Below are 24,244 nucleotides of genomic sequence, written 5' to 3'. Positions count from 1 at the left end.
TAGCCTGTAGAGTCCCTTATCGGTCTCACACTGCAGGTTTATTTAAGAAGCACCATATAATTCAGGTTTCATCAATGTATGACTACAAGCTATGTCGTTTGTATAAACTCTGTTTACTAAAAAATAATGACGCCATAACAAGCTTTTCACAACTAGCGGAAAACTTCCCTATTTATAATGTTCGCCATCCCGAAGTGTGGTACGTCGCCAAATGCAGAACCAATTATGGACATCAAATGTTGAAATTTTTACTTCCCACACTTCTAAATCGCGTGTTAAAAGAAACTAACATTGACATATCTCGTATATCACCAAAAGAACTGCGTGAAGTGTTAGTATAATGATGCCATACACTGACCTTTTTATTTCTCTTCTATCTTTTCCTAGTGCTTCCCTCTTCGAATGATTTTGCTTAACTCGTGTGTTTGTTTTGTCCAAGTGTACTTCCTTAGCCGCACGTTAATTTTTTATGCTGTCCGTGTGCTAGGGGGTCAGGGCTCCTCAAGCTGTTTCGCACAGCTTTTACCTGCGCTCCTCGTAACTTTTTTGTTGCGGAATAAATTTGATTGATTGATTGATTGAAAATGTTTCTTCGGATGTTTAACAAATCACTAATTTTAAACTGCAGTTTTTGTAAATATATACTTTCTTTGTATTGGAGGTTAAATTTCAGCCTTCGGATTAACCTTTTGTCGTATGTGTCCCAGAATATTTCGCTTCACAGAGGTAATAGTCATTTTAAATTTCTTTGCCTTGCCTTTATTTTTAGTACGATAAAAAAACTCATTCACCCGCTTCATTCACGAATTTTAATCCGCTATAGTCGGAGGCGCCATAGCCAGCAGTCGACAAGGGGCTGTCACGTGACGAGCTGGTGGCAGCCAGCCGCAGCTGCAGCATTGCTGAACGTCGTCCTGAAGTAGTTGATGATGCCTCGGATAGCGTGGAGCCTCGAAAAGGCCCCAAACTTGTTCATCCTCCCGCAGGTGTTCAGGAAGTCTTCGTACTCCAGGTCGTACACGACGATCCCAAAGCGCAAGGTCGGGTGAATGGTCTTTACGGCGCACAGCTGTCGAGGAAAGGGAAGAATACTAATCCCGAGTCGAAACGTTCGCAAATATTTTTTTTCCTTTCCGAGCACAGCAAATCAAAGGAAGAAATTTATTTTTTGCAAAATTTTGTTAAGTAGAGGTCGATATGATTGAGGAAGGAATTAAGGTAGGCAGTCCGCTAGAAGCGCTGTAGCCAGCAGTTGACAAAAGAATGTCACGTTGTGTTGAAATGAGACAACGTCAAGGCATTAGAATCCGAATCTGTAGTGTTTTGTGATGTTAAATCACCTTATGTGACGATAAACTAGTTCCTTTGCCCCAGGAGGCGCCCGTATGCTGTGCGATGTCAGTGCAGGTTAAAGATCCCCATGTGGTCGAAATTAGTCCGGAGCCCTACACTAGGGCACTTGTTTCTCCTCTCCTTTCTACTTTAACTCCCACCGTCCTCCTTTCCTTTACGGCGCGGTTCTGGTATCCGCCAATATGTGAGACAGATACTGCGCCATTACGTTTCCTCAAAAACCAAATTTCCAATTTCCCCAGTTCCTATGTCATTTGTTCTGCTTCACTCTGCCACTCTTTATTTGTGCTTTGTCTTTGTACTTTGTCTGATATTTTGTTTTTCTACAGCCATGCTAAAATTACAAAATAGCGGATTGAAGAATATTTAAGTTATAAAAACGAGATGTTGCGTTGCGTGTAAGACAACTTCAAGCCATCAGTTATATTAGGATTCCAGCAAGACTTAGTTGTGTTGTGCTCCCTTAAAAGCTGCCGCCTATCTAAAGTAATCCCTGGACCACTTATTTCTCTAAATGAAAAAAAACTCTGCTAAAATGCTCAACATCATCAGTTTGACTATGCCCACTGCAGGAAAAACCTCTCTCCCATATCTCGAATATATCGGAATAGTGATATTTGCTTCTCCTTTTTCTGGCTATGCTAGTGAAAAGCTAAACGTAAGGCAAATGTTGGGCAAAAGAAACATGCGAAATCCAAATAATAACAACCAACGTAGTTACTTAGGTGCAAAAAACTATCAAATATTAAGATCACTAAACAGCTTTATATATCTGAATGACAACATAATCAAATGTCATATGATATCAGAGCTGTAACTGAAAATACGAAAAACTAGAGGCAATAATAAGTAGCACGTAATAGCAGCGCTTTCTAGACAAGCTCCGCCATGGTAGTAGCAATCGTACTTCCAAAATTTACAATCGTACTTCCAAAAGTACACAAAGAAAGCAAAAAGAGACCCAGAGGTAACAATATTCGGAAGTGCAAACTAAACAGTGGTGCAAAGAGGCAGGATGTAGACGCAAATCTTTAGGAAAATTAATCCACCTGCCCTAAACAAAGTTTTCAGAACAAAAGATAGTACGACCGAGATGTATGCTGAAAGCAATCCAAATGCATTCCTTGCCTTTCTACCTCATGTAAAACCCATTAAAAATTCGCGGGACATTCATTATAATCCAATTCAGCTTAATGCTATGACGGACATAGAAAGAGACAGAAGCGTAATCGCAGCGCTTCTTCAGCGCGTGAACGTGTCCAAAGCCGGATGCTCTTTGATCTGTCTATTAATTGGAAAACGTTTATTGTCAGCACCGAACTCTAGTGGGCACTATACAAGATGGCTTCGAGCCCATGGCTCTCGGCGACCTTGTGAGCCCATCCAAAGAATTTTGAAGCGAAAAACTTCACTACGCTAGTCAACACCGCGCTTCGCTCGAGCCGGCGTATGTCGGAGCACGAGTGACGTCACACTCAGTGCCCCAGAATTGCGTCTAATTGTCTTTTAAAGACATGTGCACAGCTTAAATCACCATTCTAGCTGCTTTACTAACGCGACAGCGTTAGGAAGCTCGTGTCACAGAAAAGCCGGTGTCGTTGGCGGCGTTGGCCGTGAGCGAAAAATGGCGCATCTCGGACACCTGAACCGCGCTGTAAGAGGAGAGATTTTCCTTCCCTTTCGGCGCGGTACAGGTATCCAGCGGGAATTGCGATACAGGCGTCATTTTCTTTTCTTAAATAATAATAATAATAATTGGTTTTTGGGGGAAAGGAAATGGCGCAGTATCTGTCTCATATATCGTTGGACACCTGAACCGCGCCGTAAGGGAAGGGATAAAGGAGGGAGTAAAAGAAGAAAGGAAGAGATAGGTGCCGTAGTGGAGGGCTCCGGAATAATTTCGACCACCTGGGGATCTTTAACTTGCACTGACATCGCACAGCACACGGGCGCCTTGGCGTTTTTCCTCCATAAAGACGCAGCCGCCGCAGTCGGGTTCGAACCCGGGAACTCCGGATCAGTAGTCGAGCGCCCTAACCACTGAGCCACCACGGCGGGTGTTTTCTTAAATCCAGGAAAGGGCGCCTGTCTCACATATCTCGGTGGACACCCGAACCGGGCCGTAAGAGAAGGAAAATTAAATGAAAACTGGATTTTCTTAATCCAGTTATCATTTAATTTTCCTTCCCTTACGGCCCGGTTCGGGTGTCCACCGAGATATGTGAGACAGGCGCCCTTTCCTTAAATTGTCCAACGGGCCACGCGTCGCGCCGAACGGGCGATCGCTTTGCATCCCTTGGCAACGCTGCAACACGCTTATTAAGCGTCCTGCAAATTTTTTTCTAGATATCTTCGCTCATCAGTTCTCTGCCTATAGCGAATAGAACTTGCCTACATGGTTCCGGTTCGTAGGACTAGGACTCGGGAATTAATCGTTAATGAGCACACTATATTCCTAATAAGCAAAGCTTGTAGAGCTCTGAACCACATCTCATTCACAAACATTTGAAATGGTCTCACTTATAGTTCAGTAATAATTCCAGACCGGGATGGCTACCGGCAATGGAAATCCTCCATAATACAACGTGTAGAGTTTGCTCTTAAGGTATGCGAAGAATTGAATCCTTCTAGCATCATTAATTACATGCTTAGAGATTTCAAAAAAAGGTTTCATTCATTACATTGTGTTTAATTGGTTCAGAAGCCGTGTTGTTTCAAGGTAAGTCTCAAGGTTGGTAATTGTGCCTGTTTATATTTAAGTTTAGTATCTAAGTTTTTAACCATAAATGGTGTGACGTAACATAAATTTAACCTCAGTACGTCAATATTTTTGGAGCGATCAGTTTTTGGACCTCTTCTTTTTCTTGTGTATAATAATGATATGTTAGAAAATGTTACTTCCTGCATGCAGTTGTTTTCCAGCGATTTTTCTCTATATAGAAAAGCGAAAAATGCCCAAGATTCACAAATATTACAAAAAACCTATATAGTGTCCCGCGGGTGTAAGCAGTGGCACATGAAACTAAACTTGCAGAAAACAGTACACGTGTGTATTGGGAGAAAACAGAATGTACTTATGTCCACAACATAAACGAGGGCTTACCTCAATCTGTTGTGAAATCTAGGTATGTAGGAATGTTCCTTGTATCGAAACTGTGTTGGCGTCGGCAGGTTGTTTGCTTCTCGTAAGGGTTGTTTGCGGTGTTTGCGTTGTTACATGAGGCTGTTTGCGCAAGATTCTAAACATTTACTGTTGAAAACTTGCATTACGTCTGTGCTAGAACATAAGGGTACTGTATATATGACCCATGGAGAAATTTTTACATAAGTAAATTGAAAAGGGTCCAGAACAAGACCCAGTCAGGAGGTTTAGCACCTCCTTTTGTCTTGCCTCGTGGGCAATACCTGTATGTTGCCCAAAGGAGGAGGAGAAAAAAACAAAAAACTTGGCAGTCCACTATGTTTCTGGAAATTATAGGAACCTAAGAAGTATGTTCTGATTAGATATACAAGGTAGCCTCTTGAAGTGAGGAGGAGAAAGTTAAGGCGTATTTTTGTCGGCGCATTTATATCACTATGACTGGTATTCCAAGAGGGCAGTACCATTTTCACCCACATGGAGGACCCAAGCGCATTGCTTATGGCCATAAAGTACGCGAATTGTGAGCTTGAACTCATTTGTTCAAATCATCGTGTTTTTTTTTTTCATTCACTCTTCGAGACAAAATTTGTTCTATTCAATTGCTGGAGAGTGCAGTATTGCTTTTTTTATTTCCAATGTTTTTATAACCTCACCGCCACTACGTCGTCCTGAGTCCATTGAATTTATATCCTTGTCTTCCATTGTAATATCACAAATGGCGCTGTTGGTAAATAAGCAGTATTCTAATCGCGTACAAGCAACATTCGAACTTTCATCAATGAAAACACAATGCCAGATCTTACTCGCCTTTCCTTAATTCACCATCACTTTTCACTGACAAAACGCAGGCTGGCTCTTTTGCATTTCCTGAAAGCCTCAAAATTACGCCATTCTCCCGCCAGACCTTTCTTCGCATATTGTAGATGGGTAGAACAATACCGATATTCCCCTTCCGTTCCGCAGACCGCATAATGATGTTAAAAAGGCAACTATGACAGCTTTTACCAGATGGAACCCTGCGATTTAGCTACCAAGTCATTTATTTCTATTGGGCCCTGGAACCTACACACTTTTCCTTCATGAATGAGAACGCAGCTACCATAGGAACACGATGTGCTTAGTAGCCGTTAGATACATTTCACACGAACTAAGAGCAACCTCACCTTGTTGCAGAGGGCTACTTCGTTGTCGTAGGCGAACGAAATGTTATCCGTGTCATTGACAGCCAGGATGGCATCAAACGCCTGACTGTAGCTGCGGTGAAGGAACCTCGAGTTTCTGCAAATCTGGGAAATTATGGGAACACCCCAAAATGCCTTAAAATTCGCCTTCCCCGATGTAAATGGCTGAGTCTCTGATATGCGCATGGCAATAATGTCGGTTTATTTATAGAGTTCATAAGTGTATAAACACTCGGACCCCTGATACACTGCTACACAGCCTTTAAATGTAACCCCGTTAACAATTCCGTTCTAACAACAACAGTTTAGGACATGGTCGAGGAAAAAAATTTGAGTCAAAACTTTAAATCAATTTTTCTCAGCCAAACCTGTGTTTTGCTACGGGACAAACATCAACACAACAGACAACTATAAAACTCCTCTTAGCTTTTAGGGATGAGAGCTTCCTATAAAAAGTTACATCGCGCCAGGAAGGAAGCGTCGGACAGAGGCGACTGCCTGCTTCCGCTACCACAGACACGTGCATAGATAGATGAGACAAAATATTTGAATTAAGATCGATATTACAGCACTGCTCTTAGCTTCGACTCGGCGTCCTGTCGTCTTCGAGACCAGATGATGTCCATAGGACCCGTCATATTGATCAGTGTCCTGCTATAAATGACGCAACTTTATTATCATAAACACAAATTAATACTTTAGCTTTACGTCTGCAGTATGTATATCACGCGAGCAATAAAATCACGCGTATTGCATACTGCGTTTCTACGCGAAGTCCTTGAGACAGACTAATTAAAAAGGGACTAAGGGCAGGTGAGAGGTTAGTCGTCTCGACGACTAACCGATTATGCACAACCATTAGTCCTCTTCGGGACTAACTTAAACGACTAACCTCTCAGATTCGTCACAACCATAGTCCTCTTCGGGACAAACTGCAAAGGATCTGACTGTGCGTCCCCAATGTAAGGGCTGCGCCAGTTAGTCCTCAGGCGTTTAAAAAGAAGGCAAACGAAGCGCGATTTCCACATAATTCATGGTGGGATAATTTCCGACAGCACTTATCACACGTAATAACAACAAATGATAAAGAAACGTACACGGTAATACGAGAATTCAAACCAACACCCTTTGTATTGGGAACCGAGCGACGTCATGACAAGCCACCACAGCAGACGGTTCGCAGCAGAAAATAAAAGCCTTGCATGCGAAGCGCACACATTGCTTGGGTTTACCGCTCGGTTTTATCAAACGTATTGCTGTTTAGAGCAAAATACGATGATTTGCTGTCATGCTTTTGCAACAAGCTACCTTGTTGCAACAAGCCTTAAAGCATGCGCGCAAAGGTCTAAATGGCGTTTTTGGCCAAAAAAGAAGCGACAAGCCGTGTATATCTTACGCCCGGCACTTCACAACCGCAAATATTTGTTCTCGTTCTTTGTGGATAAGGGGGTCTTATTGTAGCTAGTGACACCTGCACATTAGGGCCTATGAAAACAAATACAGAAGGTCATGGTTCACTTCGTTTTGTTACCTGTGGGCAGTGACGACAGGACTTGACTGTCACTCATCGTTTCCCTAAGTGTTACCGGTATTTTACAGCGTCACAAAAACTTGCAAACAAATGGCAACGAAATGAAACTACGTATACTTGCTCAACGGTAAGCTTTACAACACATTCGACCCATGTTGAAGCTTGTAGCACTTGTTTGTGTGCTTTCTCAGTTGACGGTCACTTCGGTTCCATGAAGTCTTTTTCTCACACAAAATAGTCTATCCGCTTCGGCACGGACAGCGGCGGTGCTGTCACTGGCCTTAGACGACATCCTTCGCTTGGAAAAGTCCGAGTACTATTTTAGTCAATGTTTTCTCGTGCAGCTATGATGCGGTTCGACCCCCTCTCTCCTCCCACATCAGTCTTCTTCTTAGCAGTTAGTCCGCTCAGTTTGCACACGGCACGCGTTTGTGGAAAAGAGTAGTACCGCGTGCAAACTTAGGGACTTACGAGGGTTTTGATGACTAAAGTTGTATTTGCTTCCTCTTAGGCTGTTTTTTTTTTGTAGCGAAAGCTGCATTGGCCTTGAGCTCTCAGTTTCGCCGTGCTCACATTCACATTGCCACTGTGCTCGCACGGCACCACGTGACCAACCACGTGACGAAACAAGTGACAACTAGCCAGACAACCAGACTAACCTGGACTTGCAGCCAAGATCAACCAAGGCTAACCAAGCTTTGCCTTAGCTTTCACAAGTACATACTGGCATAGCTGAGCTAAGCCGCTACCACTACCAATTTTTTCTTAGAGTGCAGATGTCCACTCGTAAGGTTATATGCAGATGATATTTGTTTATTTAAACACAGCAACATGCCTCTAAATGCTTGACTATGAATTGCGTGTTCCCTTTTAGAGCTTACCGCAGTGTACACAGGCACGTCAACGCCCCACAAGTCCTTCCGGACAGAAAGGGCGCCAGAATTGCGGCTCACCTCGGAAAACCTGCCAAAGGAAGGGGCGCTTGTGTTGTGCACGCAGTTCCTGAGGAAGTCTGCGTTCCCTTGATTGGGCGGGTTCATCGTCCAGCGGCCTTTGATGGTGACCGAGAGAGCCCAGATTAGTGGCTGTCCCAGTGCCGACAACTTGTTAAAGGTGTCAGCCGCCATGGTCTGCACGAAAGCGTCGATACGTTGCGGCTGCGCGTTTCTGAGCAGAAGTCCCGGTACTTGCGTACTAGTACTCTTGGTTTAATTATCGCCGTTCAGTGTACCGTGTATAGGAAGTCAGCCGGCTGTTGGGACTAGAGGTACTAGATATGGTGTCATTGGTATCTTGGAGCCGTATAACTGCTACCATTTGTAAGTTTTGAGGCAATTTCTGCTCACATACTAAGAAAAATTCTGGACAAGGTCATTTTTCAAAGGGAAGTTGGTTATGAACGCAATTATTTCATACTTCGCGAGATTTCATTATCATCCACATCATCATGAATGATTACGCAAACTGCAGGTCAAAAGCCTCGCCCATGTCTTTCCAATTAACCCTGTACTTTCATTATATCAATCAATACATCCCCAGGTCTACCCTCGGGAGCTTCCTTTTTGGTATTAGCGTTTAACTATCGTCAAAAACGTACCCCTTTGGTTTTCTATGGCATCTTTACTACTCGGTGGGTAGGATTGACAAATTTTAAAAGTTTTGCTACGCATTGGACCACTGCCTGCAATATTTTTATAATAGTACCTTACAGCATTGCATATTTTCCTCAGTGAGAAATAAATCGCAGAATACACTCTAAACAGAAATCAGTAAAAAGGGAGTAAGCTGTCCTCTAGCGAGCACCCTTTTATAAAAAGGAGTGCGGTAGAGGAAAGCGCACTGCTTTTTTACTCCCACATCGGCGTATTAGTGTGTAGAGTGTATAAAAGCTTCCATGTGACACCGGTGATGTATCAGCGTCTCAATACGCGTCTCAGGAAAAGAAATGGCGGTGGTTTAGCTCTGGTTAAACCTAGAGTCACGCGATCTATAGCTACAGCTCGACGAGTGGAAATTGCTCGGTTGAATTGCAAAGTCAATCTTTCGACCCTCCGTTTCGCTGGGCGTTCCTTCATATTCGTCCCATTTGACACGGCGCATGCGCGCAGCTGTTGCAGCTCGGTTTCGCCGGCGCGCCGCGCCGCCGTCAGCAGCAGCTGCTCCGCACCACGTGGCAAGCCACGTGACAGCGTGGCAGTGCAGCCACGGGGTCGCGGCGCTACCACTGCCACGGCGCTGCCACGCTGAAGGCTCGAAATGCTATCGTAACGTAGCTCTCGCTACAAAAAAATCCGTTTTACTCTGAAGCACTCTTCTCTGCGTGTGCACTTGCTGAGAGATGTGAACCAGCAACATGTCACGCGGTAGCTTTCCTTTAAGGTCGGGAAATAAAGCTGCTTATGTGTACCTTGGTGCAAACGTCACCACTACTGTTATTCAAGACGATCTACATCTTCTGAGTTTGCACTTTGTTCTTGAAGCCAGTATTACAACGCATGAATTACCAGCGCTCATCGATTTCTCAACTTCGGCAACTAAAATTTTCTCCTGATGCGTATCAGCTGCCTCCTGTATTATGTACAGATTCCGACAAAAAATCCTACAGAGCTCGTTTCGACATTTGACATTCTCTCACATATTCCGAAAAGAAAATATGATAGTTTATTGTCTCATAGCTAGCCCACCAGCGACACGTGCTTACATGTGCTTAAAGTGCTTCCTGATTTTCACTAGGTATGGCGTGAGAAGAGTTTTATCGCCGAAGCGTGCTCCATAAAAAGGAAGTAACTGGACCTCTCGGGCCTTGCAGCAAAAAATAAAAATTGCAGCCGACTTCCGTAGTTAGGCCAAGCGGGAATATTTGAGCTAGGAGAGTGTGTGCAGCCACGTTTAAGCACGCAGCAGTTTGTCGTGGTATGTGTTAAAGCAGGTGGATCACCTGCCACGTAATTCACGTGACCCTGTGACGTCATCACAACCTGCCCGGTGTATAACCAGGTGTCCCAGCTAAATGTAAACAAGATTTTTAAAAACAAAGAGTGGCCTAGCTCCAGTGAAACCAACTGGTGGTTGTTCAGAGCCGGATGGGCTAGTCTTCAGTATTCTTTAGCTCTTCAAAGTTAATTATCAGTACAGCCTGATTAGCTAGCTTTTGATTATTGGCTTGAGAAACAAGTTTTAATAGACAACCGGTTGATCGGTTTGGAAAACAGCTAACTGAAACGCTTGCACAAAGGTACCGTTTACGTAAAATAGTTTATTTTACTGGCCATAAAACATAACTAGCACAATAATATGGCTGGCACGTGACAACGGTGCCCCTTCAACGCCCCTAAATTCATCTCAGGTGCCTGAACTTTGCATTATGTATCCATTTCCTCCTAAGCCGCCGCGAGGGCTGAGTGGTTATGACGCCCGGCAGGGGACCCGGAAGACGCGGGTTCGACCCTGGCCGTGCCGGTCGCATTTCGATGGAGGCGAAATGTTAGAGGTCCGCGTATTGCAAGATGTCAGTGCAGATAAAAGAACCCCAAATGGTTGAAATTATATGGCTCTCTCAACTACGCCGACCCCCATACCCTCAGTCGCTTTGGAACCTCATAAACCAAACCTAAACCATTTCCTACTCCTCATTTTCATGAGGGCTTCCACCGAGATATACTGAGATGGTGTCAGCAACGATAAAAGTTTGGTTTTATCGGGCTTTAACGTCCCAAAGCGACTCAGGCTACAAGGGAAGGAGGGCTCCGGATAATATCGATCACATGGAGTTCTTTAACGCGCACTGACATCGCACAATCGACGGGCCTTTAATATTTCGCCCCATTTAAATGCGACCACCGCGGTCGGGATCGAACCCGCGTCTATTGGGCCAGCGGCCGAGCACCATAACCGCTAAGCCACCGCGGATGCTGTGCAACAATTAAGCATGAAGCAAATATAACGTGATTTCCATGCACTGGGTTCTCACCAGGTCGTGCTGGTAATTGTGTAGCCCTCTCGGTCTGACGAGTGCTGTAGGTGGCATCACGCGACAATCCGGGAAGATGTTGTCACCGTAGAAGTAATGGCCTTGGGCGATGAACAGGTCTGGCTTGTATAAGTTCCTGCATGTGCATATCGACACCCAAGGCTCACCCCGCTATAAACGGCTAGTCATAAATGTCCATGGCTTCAGTTTAAAGATTATAAGTAGTTAAATTTTCATTTTACCAGCCGGTACTGATTGGGGAAATGTGAAACTTCCAAAAATAGAGACCAGAACGGGACAAGATTGCAGGCTTTGTGTTACCGCAGAATCGCGTGGTGTGGCCATCCGTTCAAGAAGAGTGGACTGGCGTACTGAGGTAACACTCTAACTAAAACGGACGTTCCGCAGGTAATATGTCCTCCTCTGTGTAGCAGTCAACAAGTCTTCGTCGAAGACTGTGTATAGGGTGAAATTTCTGCATTCCAAACTTTCTTATCAGACTTGAAATGCCGTTACATTTTGATGCTTGTTATGCCACCTGGCCTCGGGAGCACACGAATGGATGCGCACTTCGACTGACATCGGAGAAAGTACTGCTACAGAACCGTCCACCTGAATCTGAACTTTATAAAGAGTACTGACTGGCTAGACACATTGGATTTGCATTGTCCAAACAGTATATAGATAAGACATGTCTGCATCCACCAATGACAAACTCCATCAGCTGTGATTACTTTCTGCAACGCCACATTTCGCCTTCACATTTAACCTGTAACCTAGTTGCTCTCATTTATTCGCGTTTAGTACGGTTGTTTATTGTTTTCTAGTTAATTCGAATTTCACGTTACATATCGCGAATTTTCCGCCCCCCGGAGCTTAAGCGCCGCAAAATTGCCTGTTTACTCAGAGCCAGGTTGGCGGACTTTAGGAGTAATTTTCTCAGAAAACATGTCCTGGTATGAACATCTTAACGCTATGTGTACAAAAATTCGCAAATCAGTTGGCGTGCTTAACAGAACCCGGCATTCACTTCCTGTCGCCATAAAAAAACTCATATACCATTCTCTTTTCCATTCTCATCTCTGTTACTGTGTGTCAGTTTGGGGAAATACGACGTCCCAAAACCTGCATAAATTGACTATTTTACAAAATAAAGCAGTAATAACAAAGCAGTAATAACAAACTACTAAGATGTTATGAAAATGCAGTCCATAGAAAACTGGACTCCTTTTTACGAAATGCCAACCTCAAACACACTCACTACGTGCACCCATATAGACACCAACCCCCATGGCAAATACCATTCTCACGCACAGAGTACGGTCTGCAGCGGGCAAGTTGTACTCTACCTAAACTAATAAACTACTTTCATCAACTAGGTATCGATGTATTGACACTAAATAATCGGCGCCTGACAGAATTATTATTTTAGGTAATATGCATCACATTTCACTAGACAAAAATGAATGAAATATTCAATTACAAGTGCAATCGTGTTTTTCTGTCTCTCTTGTGAACTGCATGCATCTGCCTTCCAAGATTTACATATTTGATAACCATGTGCTATTTCGACAAAGTTTTCTGTTACATGTTATCATAAATGACAGATCTGAGTGGTATTTCTTTGTATCGCTTGATCAGCATCGATTACATGTTTTTTTCTTTCGTTATCAGTGTGTGTGCATGCGCGTTTTTTTTTTTTACATGTACTATAGCCTGTCACTGCTCTAGGGGCGGACGGGGCTTTTGTCAAGCTACGAAACTTGCAGCTTTTTCTCCGCCGCCCTTTTTCACCACCTGTACACTTTGCTGGCGAAATAAATGCTCATTAATTGATTGATTGCTTGATTGATTTATTGATTGATTGATTGACTTGGGGTGCATTCGCCCCGGCAGACGCGGTAGATTTGTTCAGACTTCGAAAATGGAGCACTCTGTCAAGTTTGGGAATCATTTTTTTTGTATGCTCATGAAAGGAAACTAGGCTTGTCAAGCTTAGGTGAGCTTTAATGCCACCGGGTTTCCGGTCACCTGGCTTACTTTTTAGGACCAGAAGCTCTTAGCCACAGGTAAGTTCGGCACGTCGTTGAGATTCGCCAAATGAGTGCCATTTAAGTAACTTAGGTTCATCATCATCCCAAGCGCTCCCGCCATGCGTAATTCCATAGCTCGGTGTGCTATCCTCAAAATAATTTCATTCTTTTTCGTTGCCTTCCATGTTTCCATGCCATATATCATATACTTTCCTGTTTGTAGCTACCTTCGAACTGCCATTTGTGATCTAATACTACCTGCCAAATGCACTCCGCCTCATTCTTATTCGTGCAATTATTTCACTCTCGTGGTCCGGATCCGCGGTTCATGCATGCAAAATACGGCACGTTAAGTGGTCCAGAATGCGTGGTCTGAGTACTGTCGTGCCACAAAGAGCAATGTAATGAGCGGTTGAGGAATGCTTCAAAATCACATTAGGCTCCGCATTCCTGACAGTCAGCATCAGTTATTGGAAGTCTCCTATCGCTCGTTTTCAGCGATGGTTTCGTAACCAGTGCAAACAAATGTAGTCGCATGGCTACTCACGTAAATTTGTCGTTGTAGAAGCTGGTCCAGGTGTCATCAAAAATTACTCCGGCGAAGAAAATGAAAGACGGATTGCCCTGCTGCCTCTGCTTCTCGGCATGCGTGTCGAGGGCCTGAAAAATTACGGCGGGCACTTCATGACCTTACATGCTGTGAATGTGAAAGCATCTTATATTACAAAGGCATTTGGCCAAAAGTCGTTTACCGTAAAAGCCCTCAACCTGAACGCCTTCCTCAATTCGATTTTCCCAATGGCCATTTTCATTTCATTTTCAGAACTTCACTAACCTCACTTATCACTAACTAGAACTATAACTACTATCATCTCATCTAGCGCTATTGTTTCATTGCTTATGATCACCCATTAGTATTTTATTCTTTACTGACTATACTGTCTTATGATGCACGAATTCGTGGCCGATGTCAGCTAAGCGATCATTGAAGACTAGCATGAATCAGCGTTAGGTTTGTTTTAGTCTGGCTGTCTGCCGTATCAGTTTGAATGCAATACGAAACGGCAGCACCAAAAAACTATGGACTGTGCGTCTCTGAACCTTGTTGCACCAAACTCTGATACGCATTTAAAAGAAGATGGGCTACACACCCTTGGCATGCTTTCTCTGTACAATGAATCTTTACACGAAGCGAATAGGAAGCAACAGGCTCGTGCTCCTTAAGCAAAAAGGGCACTGTCCCAATTGGACGCTGGCACACTGTAAACGTGATTAACCCTGTAAGGAAGTAAAAAGTAAGTAAACGGTCCTCTAGCGCTCTCCGTAACAGTGGCAGGATATGCTGCCCAAACTTGAGGTAAATTTCAATGATAAGAAATACTGAATACATTCTGTAGGGAACAAACAGATTCCTTCTCCAAACCATGCTAAATTCTTGCAGTTAGAACGAGTTTAACCAAGGTTTCTGTCTCCTCTAAACGCATATCTCAAGACCTCCGGTGCCGCGTTTAAAAGCTTCTTTCCATTTGCAACTGCATCAAGTTACTACACTTTTGTGGGGGGGGGGGGGGGGGGGGGGGGGGGGCATGGCTTTGTTGCTATTGGGAAAAATATTAGTGCTGAAAAGGCGTAGTTGGTCGCACTAAAAAACGCTAAAGGTTCCTTTTATCATATCGACTTGCCAAATATACTTACAAATAACCCGACTAATTCTGGCAGCTTTTAAATCCCCAATCTTCGCGCGTTGTTACCCTGACTGGCAATTCTGGACGTGTTATTTCGGACGTTGAGTGCGCTAACATATTTAATTCTGCCTTCGCATCTGTATTCACTAAAGAACAAGAACCACCACCCCTCATGACAACCAATGACCCCACAACTGCAATGCCAACCGTTACGTTCGCAGAAACCGGCGTATCCCTTCTAATAGATAAATTAAAACTTTCTTCATCCACCGGCATTGATGGAATTAACACAAAAGTCCTAAAGAACACTCGCCATGCATCTGCCAAGTTCCTATGCTTGCTGTTCGCGCAGTCCATTTCAACGGGTATCATACCCCACGACTGGAAAGTGGGGAAGGTCGTTCCAGTCCACAAGTCGGGCAAAAAAGATTCGCCACTTAACTACCGCCCCATATCACTAACCAGCATACCCTGCAAGCTCATGAAACACGTCATTTACTCTTTAACAATGCAGTTTCTGGACTCAAATAATTTCTTCCATCCATCATAACACGAATTTCGTAAAGGATACTCCTGTGAAACTCAATAAGCTATCTTCGTTCATGACCTGCATGCCAACCTTGACGCTAACCTCCAAACCGACGCAATCTTCCTCGACTTTGCTAAGGCTTTTGACAAGGTACCCCACAACCGCCTATTTCTGAAACTTTCCTGCCTAAGCTTGCATCCTGACATACTAGCATGAATAAAAAAATTTTTGACTCACCGTTACCAATCAGTCGTCATTAATAATCAAATGTCTAACTTATTTCCAGTTTCCTCAGGGGTGCCCCAAGGATCCGTCCTAGGGGCTCTTTTGTTTCTAATTTATATTAACGACCTACCTCAGAAATTATATTGCCATATTCGGGTGTCTGCCGACGATTGCGTTATTTACAAAACAGTTACTGACTCCGTTCACCAGCAATCCCTACAAGATAACCTAAATCTGGTACAAAACTGGTGCAACGACTGGCTGACACTTAATGTAAACAAATGCAAGTATATATCTTTCCACCGTCGCAGTAATCCCCTGCTGTTCCCCTACTCTATCTCTTAACGTTCCTATCGACCCTGTCCAATCATATAAATATCTCGGTGTTCATCTTAGTCATGACCTCACGTGGAATAGCCATATCGCGAACATTATTTCATCTGCTAACAAAACGCTTGGCTGCTTAAAGCGTCATCTCCACTCTGCCCCCCAGCATGTTAAGCTACTCGCATACACATCACTAGTTAGATCAAAATTAGAATACGCATCGCCCATCTGGTCTCCGAAACAAGTATACCTTACTAACTCACTTGAATCAGTTCAAAATGGGGCAACTAGATTCATTCATTCCTCATACTCTTTTGATATCAGCATATCAGCTCTGAAATCGCAGTCCAATCTACCTACTCTTGCACTTCGTCGCCACATTGCTAGTTTATTCCTATTTCATAAATTCTTTTATACCGAGCTATCACAGGAACCCTATATCTGCCCTCCCCCAGCGCGCTTTTCTCTTCGCACCGGACATCAGCAGCAGGTATCTCGGCCACGAGCACGCACAGCAACTTTTTCTTCATCATTCTTTCCCCGGACTGCTAGTGACCGGAACGGCCTTCCCCATGAACTTGCTGCCATCACATGCCAAACTATGTTTCTTAACCAAATTACGCGTTTGTTTGCATCACGATAATCATTTTTCTTTGTATAACTCCTTCAATTTTTGTGTACTTTTTCTGTTGTTAATCTATGTGTGTCCCATCCCTTATGCAATACCCTCACACAAGGGTCTTTAAGGAAATAAAGTGAAGTGAAGTGAAGCATTCAGTATACTTCGTGTTCAAAATCTATCACGGGGCATTGACAGCATACCCGGTTCCTAAACGGGTAAGTGTGCAAGAGGAGTGTCTGTTCTCTTTTTACTCTATTAAAGGGTAAATTATGTTTACAGTGCAGGCACCCTTCAAAATTAATAGGTGGTTGCATATAAACGGGGACGAAATCGATCGTTTCGTCATCAATTTTCAGAGAAACGATATGCAAGCTCGCTCGCACGACTTCTGTAGAGCTTTTTTTTTTTTTTAAACTCCAGGTAACTGTATTAGGCCCTCTAAATGTGCTTAGTTTTCCATATTTGGCGGTTGAACTACGTTCTCCGTGCTTCTGAAAGTCATCAGTGCGTACATGCAATCCCGCTCACACCGCACGAATGCTTCCTATATGCATCTTTTCTTCTCTCCTCCTGAGCGCACTTTTTTGGAGCGAAAAGCTTCATTACGCTAGGTAAAGCAATCGTCGCGTAGGCTGGATAATGACCTTGAACGACCGTCAGCCCAACCAAGGTCAGCCGTGTATGACCATATGTGGTACAGTTATGGTGTCGAAACCCTGACCATGACAATTACCTTTTTTAACATTTGACCTGTGACCTTTGACATTAGGTGACCTTTGGGTTGATCTTTAACCATAAGAACATCCGATGGGTTGATGTAAAGCCACGTGATGAAATCCGATGGGGTGTCGTAAGGCCATGTGATAGCATCCCAAAACCACGTGGTCGCGTGGGTATAGACCGTTTACAGCGCTCAGTTCTTCCGTTTGATACCGGATGGCGCCACAGACGCGCTCAGAACACGGCGACATTACGACATTGCCTCGAGGCAGTAATGGAAATATCGCGGGTGGCTGCCGAAGGGTTATTTCTACGAAGATGGAGGAAGGCAGAGGAAATGCGTGCTGTGTTGTGGATTGCAAGAATTGTGACAGAGAGTTAAAGGTGCGGGATGCGATCGTTTGCGAGCCTCACGGAATCGAACTGCACAAGGACGTACTGCCCCTGTTCGCAGCCGTTCGCCATGCACCCTTTCCGAAAGGGCGAACGCGACAAACACGTTCGCCAGTGCTAGATAGCCAATATAGAAAGAACGGTTTTGACCTTGGAAATTTTGCGACGGCCAGTGCACAACAAAGTCTTATGAAGAAGCTGTTCCGCGACCGAAACCGTCATTTCGTGCTTTCAGTTGCTGTGCAGTTGCGCTTGCGTCTGTAGCGAGACCCCATTGCTCCAAAGTTAAGGTGTGCGGGAATTATAGTAACAACAACGCCCGAGGCCGAATTAGGAACGGAAAAGAAGCACGACTTACGCTCCTACATCCCGCTACTGTAGATCGTGCAGTGCACAGCCGTGCGAACAGACAACGCTTACCGTCCTTGTATGCATGCTTTTTTGGTGCTACGGTTGAACTTCGCTCCAAGTAATGTGATTTTCGTGGACCATATTCGGAATAAAGCATTTGCGTTATGGCTGCTGTGCTGGGTGGCTGTCACTTCCTAGCGGTTCATCGAGACAGTAACTAAAAATGGCTCCGCAGGCCAGCGCTCTGAGTGAAGTTGATTACTTACCACCAAAGAGACCTCTACCATTTCCATGTCCGCATATCGAGCGTGGAGCGTAGCACAATCTCATATGTGAGGCTAACATAGTTATGAACTTCATGTAGTATGAACGCGTTGCCGTGCGCGCGTTATAAGAATTATATCGCGGAATCCTTCGAAACGATTGCACGCCAGCTCGTGAAGGATGCTTCATACATGGTATTGCTGTCATAATAGTTAAAATTTGTGTGTCTATTTATTTTCGTCGCCTTTATTTGTTTAAGAAACAAGTAAAAAATATTCCAGGTTTTCTAAGCACCGTTAACAGGTTGCAAACAAATTCGTACGATGTGCATGTGAGCGTTTTAGAGCATTGTCTGCATGCATGTACACAATACAACAACGACCTGCGCTGCCGTAGGAGCAATAAACCTTGCCGTTTTAGGTAATAACAATAAAAAACATTTAGCAAAGCCTTCTGCGGGTGCAAAGACAAGGCTCAGGCGATCCATCCGTTGGCTGGCTCCGCAACATGAAGCCAGACGCCGTTTTCAAGAGATAAATTTGGGGTTCTCACATATCCTTCGAATCCTTGGGCAAACCACAGTGTCTTCTTCCCACTCTTTTACAATCGTATCAGCGGAAACACTGCCTGTCGGAACCTAACCATCAGACGCGGCAGCCGTCCTGACGAGGCACGCGCCGAGCAGTCAAAAGGCGTGTAATGGCGGCGTGCTCACGTGATCAAAATGGCAGTCGCCATGATACGGCGCTGTAAAACTTCTATATATAGAACGGCTGTCACGAGCGTGTAGCGGAGCTGCCATGGACGAGCCTCAGACGCTTAGCAAGCGTGCTTGGTTTTCGCTGAATTCTAGGGTTAGCTAAATTAAGGCACTGCCATTTTTTTTTCTCTTCCGGCCTACGAGACACACACTGAGATCGCAGGCCCAAGCATATGCCCACTTCGTTTCTCCTCTCCACTTCGATGGGCCAGCGCTGGAGTTAGCGTATGCGATGTGCAGAAGGTGAAAAGTAAGTAGCCGTAGTACTTATACCTGCAAGACTTTCAGGGCGAGCTCCACGTCAACTTGCCGAGCATTCCTCGTGGCCGTGTCCAGGATGCCGAAGTGGAAGATGTTCTTGCTCCAGAAGGGATCCAGCAGTGAAGAATTGGTCGTATTCAGCTGGCGTACCAGGCTGAACACCTTGCTGCACCAGGGCGATGAACACCACATATTGATGGTACTTCTCTTCACACGTGCATCAGTGGAATTATTAAGCTCGAAAGGCAGTTACTTAGGACTCTAATGGAGGTAGGAGTGGGATGAGCCCGCCGATTCTAACCACGGCTAATCATAAGCGACACTATGTGTTCTTTCAGATATCGGCAGCTGCTTTCCCACGCCACAAAATTTTTTAATCAAGTCAGACACTCAGGCTATAAAAAATGATCTAAATTCTTTGTACCGCGCGTAAGCCCAGGAAAGCAGAAGTCTACCACTGAATAACGCTACTTACGCAGCCGCTACTATATTTCAGGCGCCAATTCACGATTTCCATAACATCAAATTTAACCTGAAATCTTCAGTACATTTCCATTCTTACTTTTTCTGCTCATATTTTTTCTTGTCAGCTTTTGCAACTGGACATAGATCTTTTTTTCCCGTTTAATTGCACAGTTTCGGTATTTCGCTGTTTTATCTGAACAAGCAGTTTTTTCACCTCGACCTTCTTCTTCCATTTCTCTTAAAAAAACGATACTTCTTCATTCGCGGCGAGTGATATTACTCGTTCACTGTCCGCCTGCACCAGTAGCACCCTCACGAGATGGCCATTAAAATTACGCGGAACAAACCCTTCGAGAAATCTATACCAAGGGCACCATTGTGATTTTTCTTGACAGACTTCGTGTGCTTGGCGGGGTGTAATTGGATGGAAAATAAATCCTCCTGCTCCCACCTTTCTTCTCTCCTGATAAATTTTTCTAGCTTTCCCTGATATCGATGCGTTCAATACCGAGGTTAATTTATTGCTCTGGTCTGATGTTGGACTTCTACGAAATGTGGACGGGCAGGGTGAGAAAGTTATAAAAGAATGATTGGTTGTCAGCGTTATACGTACAAAGAAAACAGAGGCTCACCGGAAATTGAAGGGCTGCAGATTGTAAGAAATAAATAATCATAACGTCTGATGACCTTCCCTCGTAAATAACGACTTAAAATGACTTTCTCATCACAGAAGGAGATATGCGAAACAAATTAACAACTTTCGGTTATTTTTTCAAGCGCAGAAATTGAGGAGACAAAATTATCGTCACTCGTGTTGAACAGTTGCGTGAAAGAACGATTCATTACCCCCTTTGGTCACAGCTGTTTGAATGCAGGGCGGAACGCGGTTACAAATGTTTTGCTTAAGGGCAGGTGCTATGCCTCCGATGTATCTGGAGGCATATTTAAGACCCGTTTTCTAAGGAGCTATTGCACAAAGCTTATTATGGTCTGTTCTGTTTTACTCCCCGTTTCCTTGCTTTAAACTGAACCAAAATTGCTGACTTGAAAACCCTAGAGGCTAGATATGTGCCATTCTACAACAGTAGTTTTGCAACTTCAGCTAGGTAAAGCCGGAGAAAAGATCAGCCTTTTAACTTGTCTTGTTTTTACAATAATGGGCTAGATGTAAACAAAATGGCAGTTTGAAATATTTTGCATTAAATACGAAACCACACAAAAAATACATTTCTATCAAGAAATGCCACATGGAAGTCATTCGGCACGCCTTCAATACCTGTGTCGAAGTGAGTTCACAGCTTATATTGAGCGAGTGATTACTACGAAAATACTCAGTGAAGGCGGTTGTTCTGAAAACGCAAAAACGAACAAAATTTCTAGACGTGTCAGCCTTCACTGCTGGAATTGAGCGAAATTGGCAGATCTACCACAGCGCCCCTCAAGAGCAGATTGCGATGGTTCCGATGGTTCAAGATGGCTGCCACTCACTCATAGCTGAATCCAATTCCGAAGGCCGTGGTGGTATACCGGACATAGGACGCAATGAAGATGCGCAGGTCATTGCCCCACCGGTTAGGGGAGGCCAGCGCATTCCGGTTGTCCTTCTCGACCGAGTCGTAGAAGATGTACTCGCAGAGGCCGTCTGGCGGAAACATCTGTCCGAAGCTGGTTCGGGAGCCCATGGTGCAGACCAAGGGCTGCTCGTCAATGACTACGCGCGATGGTGAAACAACTCGCATCTTGCTGCTTTGCGTTAGGCGAGCCTACTATTGGACAACACGAGCACTTGTGGCATGAACCCTTTTGACCACTAAATTACCTTCGCTAGAGGACTTGGAAAAATTTATGAGGGCACCTGGTTACATTATGTGGTAAGATATTATTAGAAGCTTTTGATGCCTTTGCCGTAAGTGACGTCGCTTTCCATCAGGTGACGTCACTTCATCCAGCCAATAAGAATTATCTTTTGTGAGGACGTCACTTCTGTCCGGCCGCTTGGATTTAATCGGTCGGTGACGTCATTCCCATCCAGCCTATGAGAATTATCTGGTCTGGTGACGTGACTTCACTCCAGCCACTCAAGCGGATTTTATGAGCGACGACACATCTTTATTCACATGAGGCAACTGTTGATCAATAAAGCGACTGGAAAACTTTGGATCCACACAGGACCGAAATTAATTCGCAGGTACAGGCTCACACGCAAGCGTTACATTAATAGGCTAAACAAAGGCATTCTCAAGTGTCCCAAAGCCGAAACGAAAAAACACTGTAGGGACAGGCAGACAATTTAGGACATACCGGCTCGGCGATTTGTCTGCATGTAGCTGCTGTCTTATAACTATACTATTTCCTACTTCCAACGTCACAGCGCACCAACCAGCCAAAGCGAGCATATTATATTCAAATGCGCCTGGCAACCAACTCGCATATAGCGTTACTTTGTCGAGAAAAAAAAATGTGTGAAATATTTTTTTACTTTTTCGCAGGCTTTCAGTCTCGGCAACCGAGCGACAGGAATCGCTCATCAGGGCGATCCCTGAAGATTAGTGACGCAATGGCCGCCTGGTGAAAGCGTCAAAAATGACGAGTTTCGAGTGGTAAAAGGTAACTAAATGAAGTTGCCACAATTAAGAATGTACACAGGGACTGGCGTATGTTGCCAAAGATCCAATAATGGCAGGAGGAGGACCGGGAAAGGTGCAATCTACATGCTTTTTTGTACAGCAGCCTAATAGCACTGCTCTATTTCACCCGAGGCAAGGATGCTACGGGCACAATTCTGTCGAAGTCACGTCCTCTGCCCTGACGAACAGACAGACATATTGTTGTTCACTATTTAACGCAATCAACTCTCAAATTCTGACTTCGCAGAAGACAGAAGATTATATTGAATTACGCGGGAACCAAATTAAGAGGAAGCCGTTCTAATAGAGACCAAAGAGTCACTTCGAATAAACCGAGCTTTTGGATAAAGAGAGTTGAAATCAATAGCAACCCTTCATAGGATTACATGGGTGGACTGCAGCCGCATCACTGACCTGCCCTAGGCGACTGGGTCGACGCTGTTGGCGTGATGGTGGTACGAGTCGCAGTCGCAGTAGTAATGGTGGTATCAGTCGCCATCGTCACCCTCACAGTGCGGCTCGGCAGCCGTACTACGGGGTAGAGGGACGGCAGAGGGGGCGCGTTCGTGTCGTCCGGAACCACGGTTTCGGTGCCGAAGCCAAACTCTGTGCCTGGTACATAGGGCGCAGGGGTTTAGTTAGTCACGTGTGCACTGGCTGCTCTACACGGGAGTTCCTCCGCGGTCACGTGGTACGGCAACGTTGACGCAATATACGTGTGACCTTAAACACCCGCCTTCTCCTGACCAGTGACTGTTCCAGCAATTGCGGTGAAGTGCGGCATGATACGGCACCATATGGTGTTGCACGGTTCACTGCAGCATAATATGTTATGGTACAACACGGCTTGCTAGGTATGGGTGCTTGGTGTGTAATATTCAAGATTTATGACGTCACGAGGGCTGCGATGAATGAAAGAGTGAAAGGCGCGCAAACGTGACCACAAGCAAATATGAAGTGATGGATGGAAAGGACAGTGACACATTTCGTGCAGTGCTGTGACAAGACAGTGCTTACCGAATACCACAAGCATCAGCACGATTAGGGCTGCAAGGGCAATGACGGCGACTAAGCAGCAGGTTATAAGCATGGTTGCGGCCGTTTGGTGTTTTCTGTGAAAGAGAAAACAGAGCAAATAAGGTAACAGGGTGATGGATTACGGAATGGGTTCCAACAGAAGGCAAGCGTAGCAGGAGGCGGCAGAAAGTTAGGTGGGCGGATGAGATTAAGAAGTTTGCGGGAATACGGTGGCCACAGCAGGCATAGGACAGGGTGGAGACATATGGGAGACGCCTCCCAGCAGTGGGAGTAGTCAGGCTGATGAAAATGGTTATGAAGATTAATACTTTGCATAAAAGGGAAGCACGAGGAAAAAATTATTTCGCGCATGCGCAATCTAGCTGCCATGTTAGGCGTTCATGAATGTATATTTAATCAATTAGGGCACACAACCGACGAGAATCCTAACTTTTCTTATGCTGTTATCTGCTTGACTTCAGGCTGTGAGACTATGCCATCGAAAGAACGTAATCATGTTTGCAGAAGTCGACGTCTAACACCTCTGTCCGAGAAGGAGAGTAGAGAACCAAACATAACCCAAGGGCTTCCAGAAGTTCCACAAGGCTGGTTCACAGTGCCCAAAAGACTACAAATCAATATGCAGACTCAAGAACTCCCGGGGTACATGCGCTCATTGAGACCCGATGCTGCTGAACGAGCGTATACAGTAAGTTCTGAGCTCTCGCGTATTTTCAGACGTGTCCTCGAACTTGCGTTCGAACGTCATATACTGGGTAAAGAATACT

General features: G+C 44.6%; 1 protein-coding gene across 1 annotated transcript; it reads right to left on the bottom strand.

The window, feature by feature from the left end:
- Positions 1–796: 796 nt before the first annotated feature.
- Positions 797–23,545, bottom strand: LOC144099982 (uncharacterized). Its single transcript, XM_077633030.1, has 9 exons — positions 23,457–23,545; positions 22,854–23,051; positions 21,301–21,523; positions 19,360–19,513; positions 13,758–13,870; positions 11,178–11,313; positions 8,161–8,337; positions 5,659–5,781; positions 797–1,069 (listed from the first exon to the last, which is right to left on the bottom strand). The coding sequence occupies exons 1-9, from the start codon at positions 23,527–23,529 to the stop codon at positions 860–862; spliced, it is 1,407 nt and encodes a 468-aa protein (XP_077489156.1). The 5' UTR covers positions 23,530–23,545; the 3' UTR covers positions 797–859.
- Positions 23,546–24,244: the final 699 nt, after the last annotated feature.

This window comes from Amblyomma americanum, chromosome 8 (genome assembly GCF_052857255.1).
Source record: "Amblyomma americanum isolate KBUSLIRL-KWMA chromosome 8, ASM5285725v1, whole genome shotgun sequence".
NCBI lineage: Eukaryota > Metazoa > Arthropoda > Arachnida > Ixodida > Ixodidae > Amblyomma > Amblyomma americanum.
Note: the sequence above shows the minus strand (reverse complement) of the source record. Positions and strands in the feature narration are given on the sequence as shown.

Excerpts from the sequence above, each read along its gene's own strand:
- LOC144099982 (XM_077633030.1), bottom strand. The coding sequence starts at position 23,529 with ATGCTTATAACCTGCTGCTTAGTCGCCGTCATTGCCCTTGCAGCCCTA. Across the intron at positions 11,314-13,757 it reads TTCTACAACGACAAATTTAC|GAACTTATACAAGCCAGACC; the intron begins GTGAGTAGCCAT and ends ATGCACATGCAG. Across the intron at positions 8,338-11,177 it reads ACAATTACCAGCACGACCTG|ACCATGGCGGCTGACACCTT; the intron begins GTGAGAACCCAG and ends GCTTTCGTGCAG.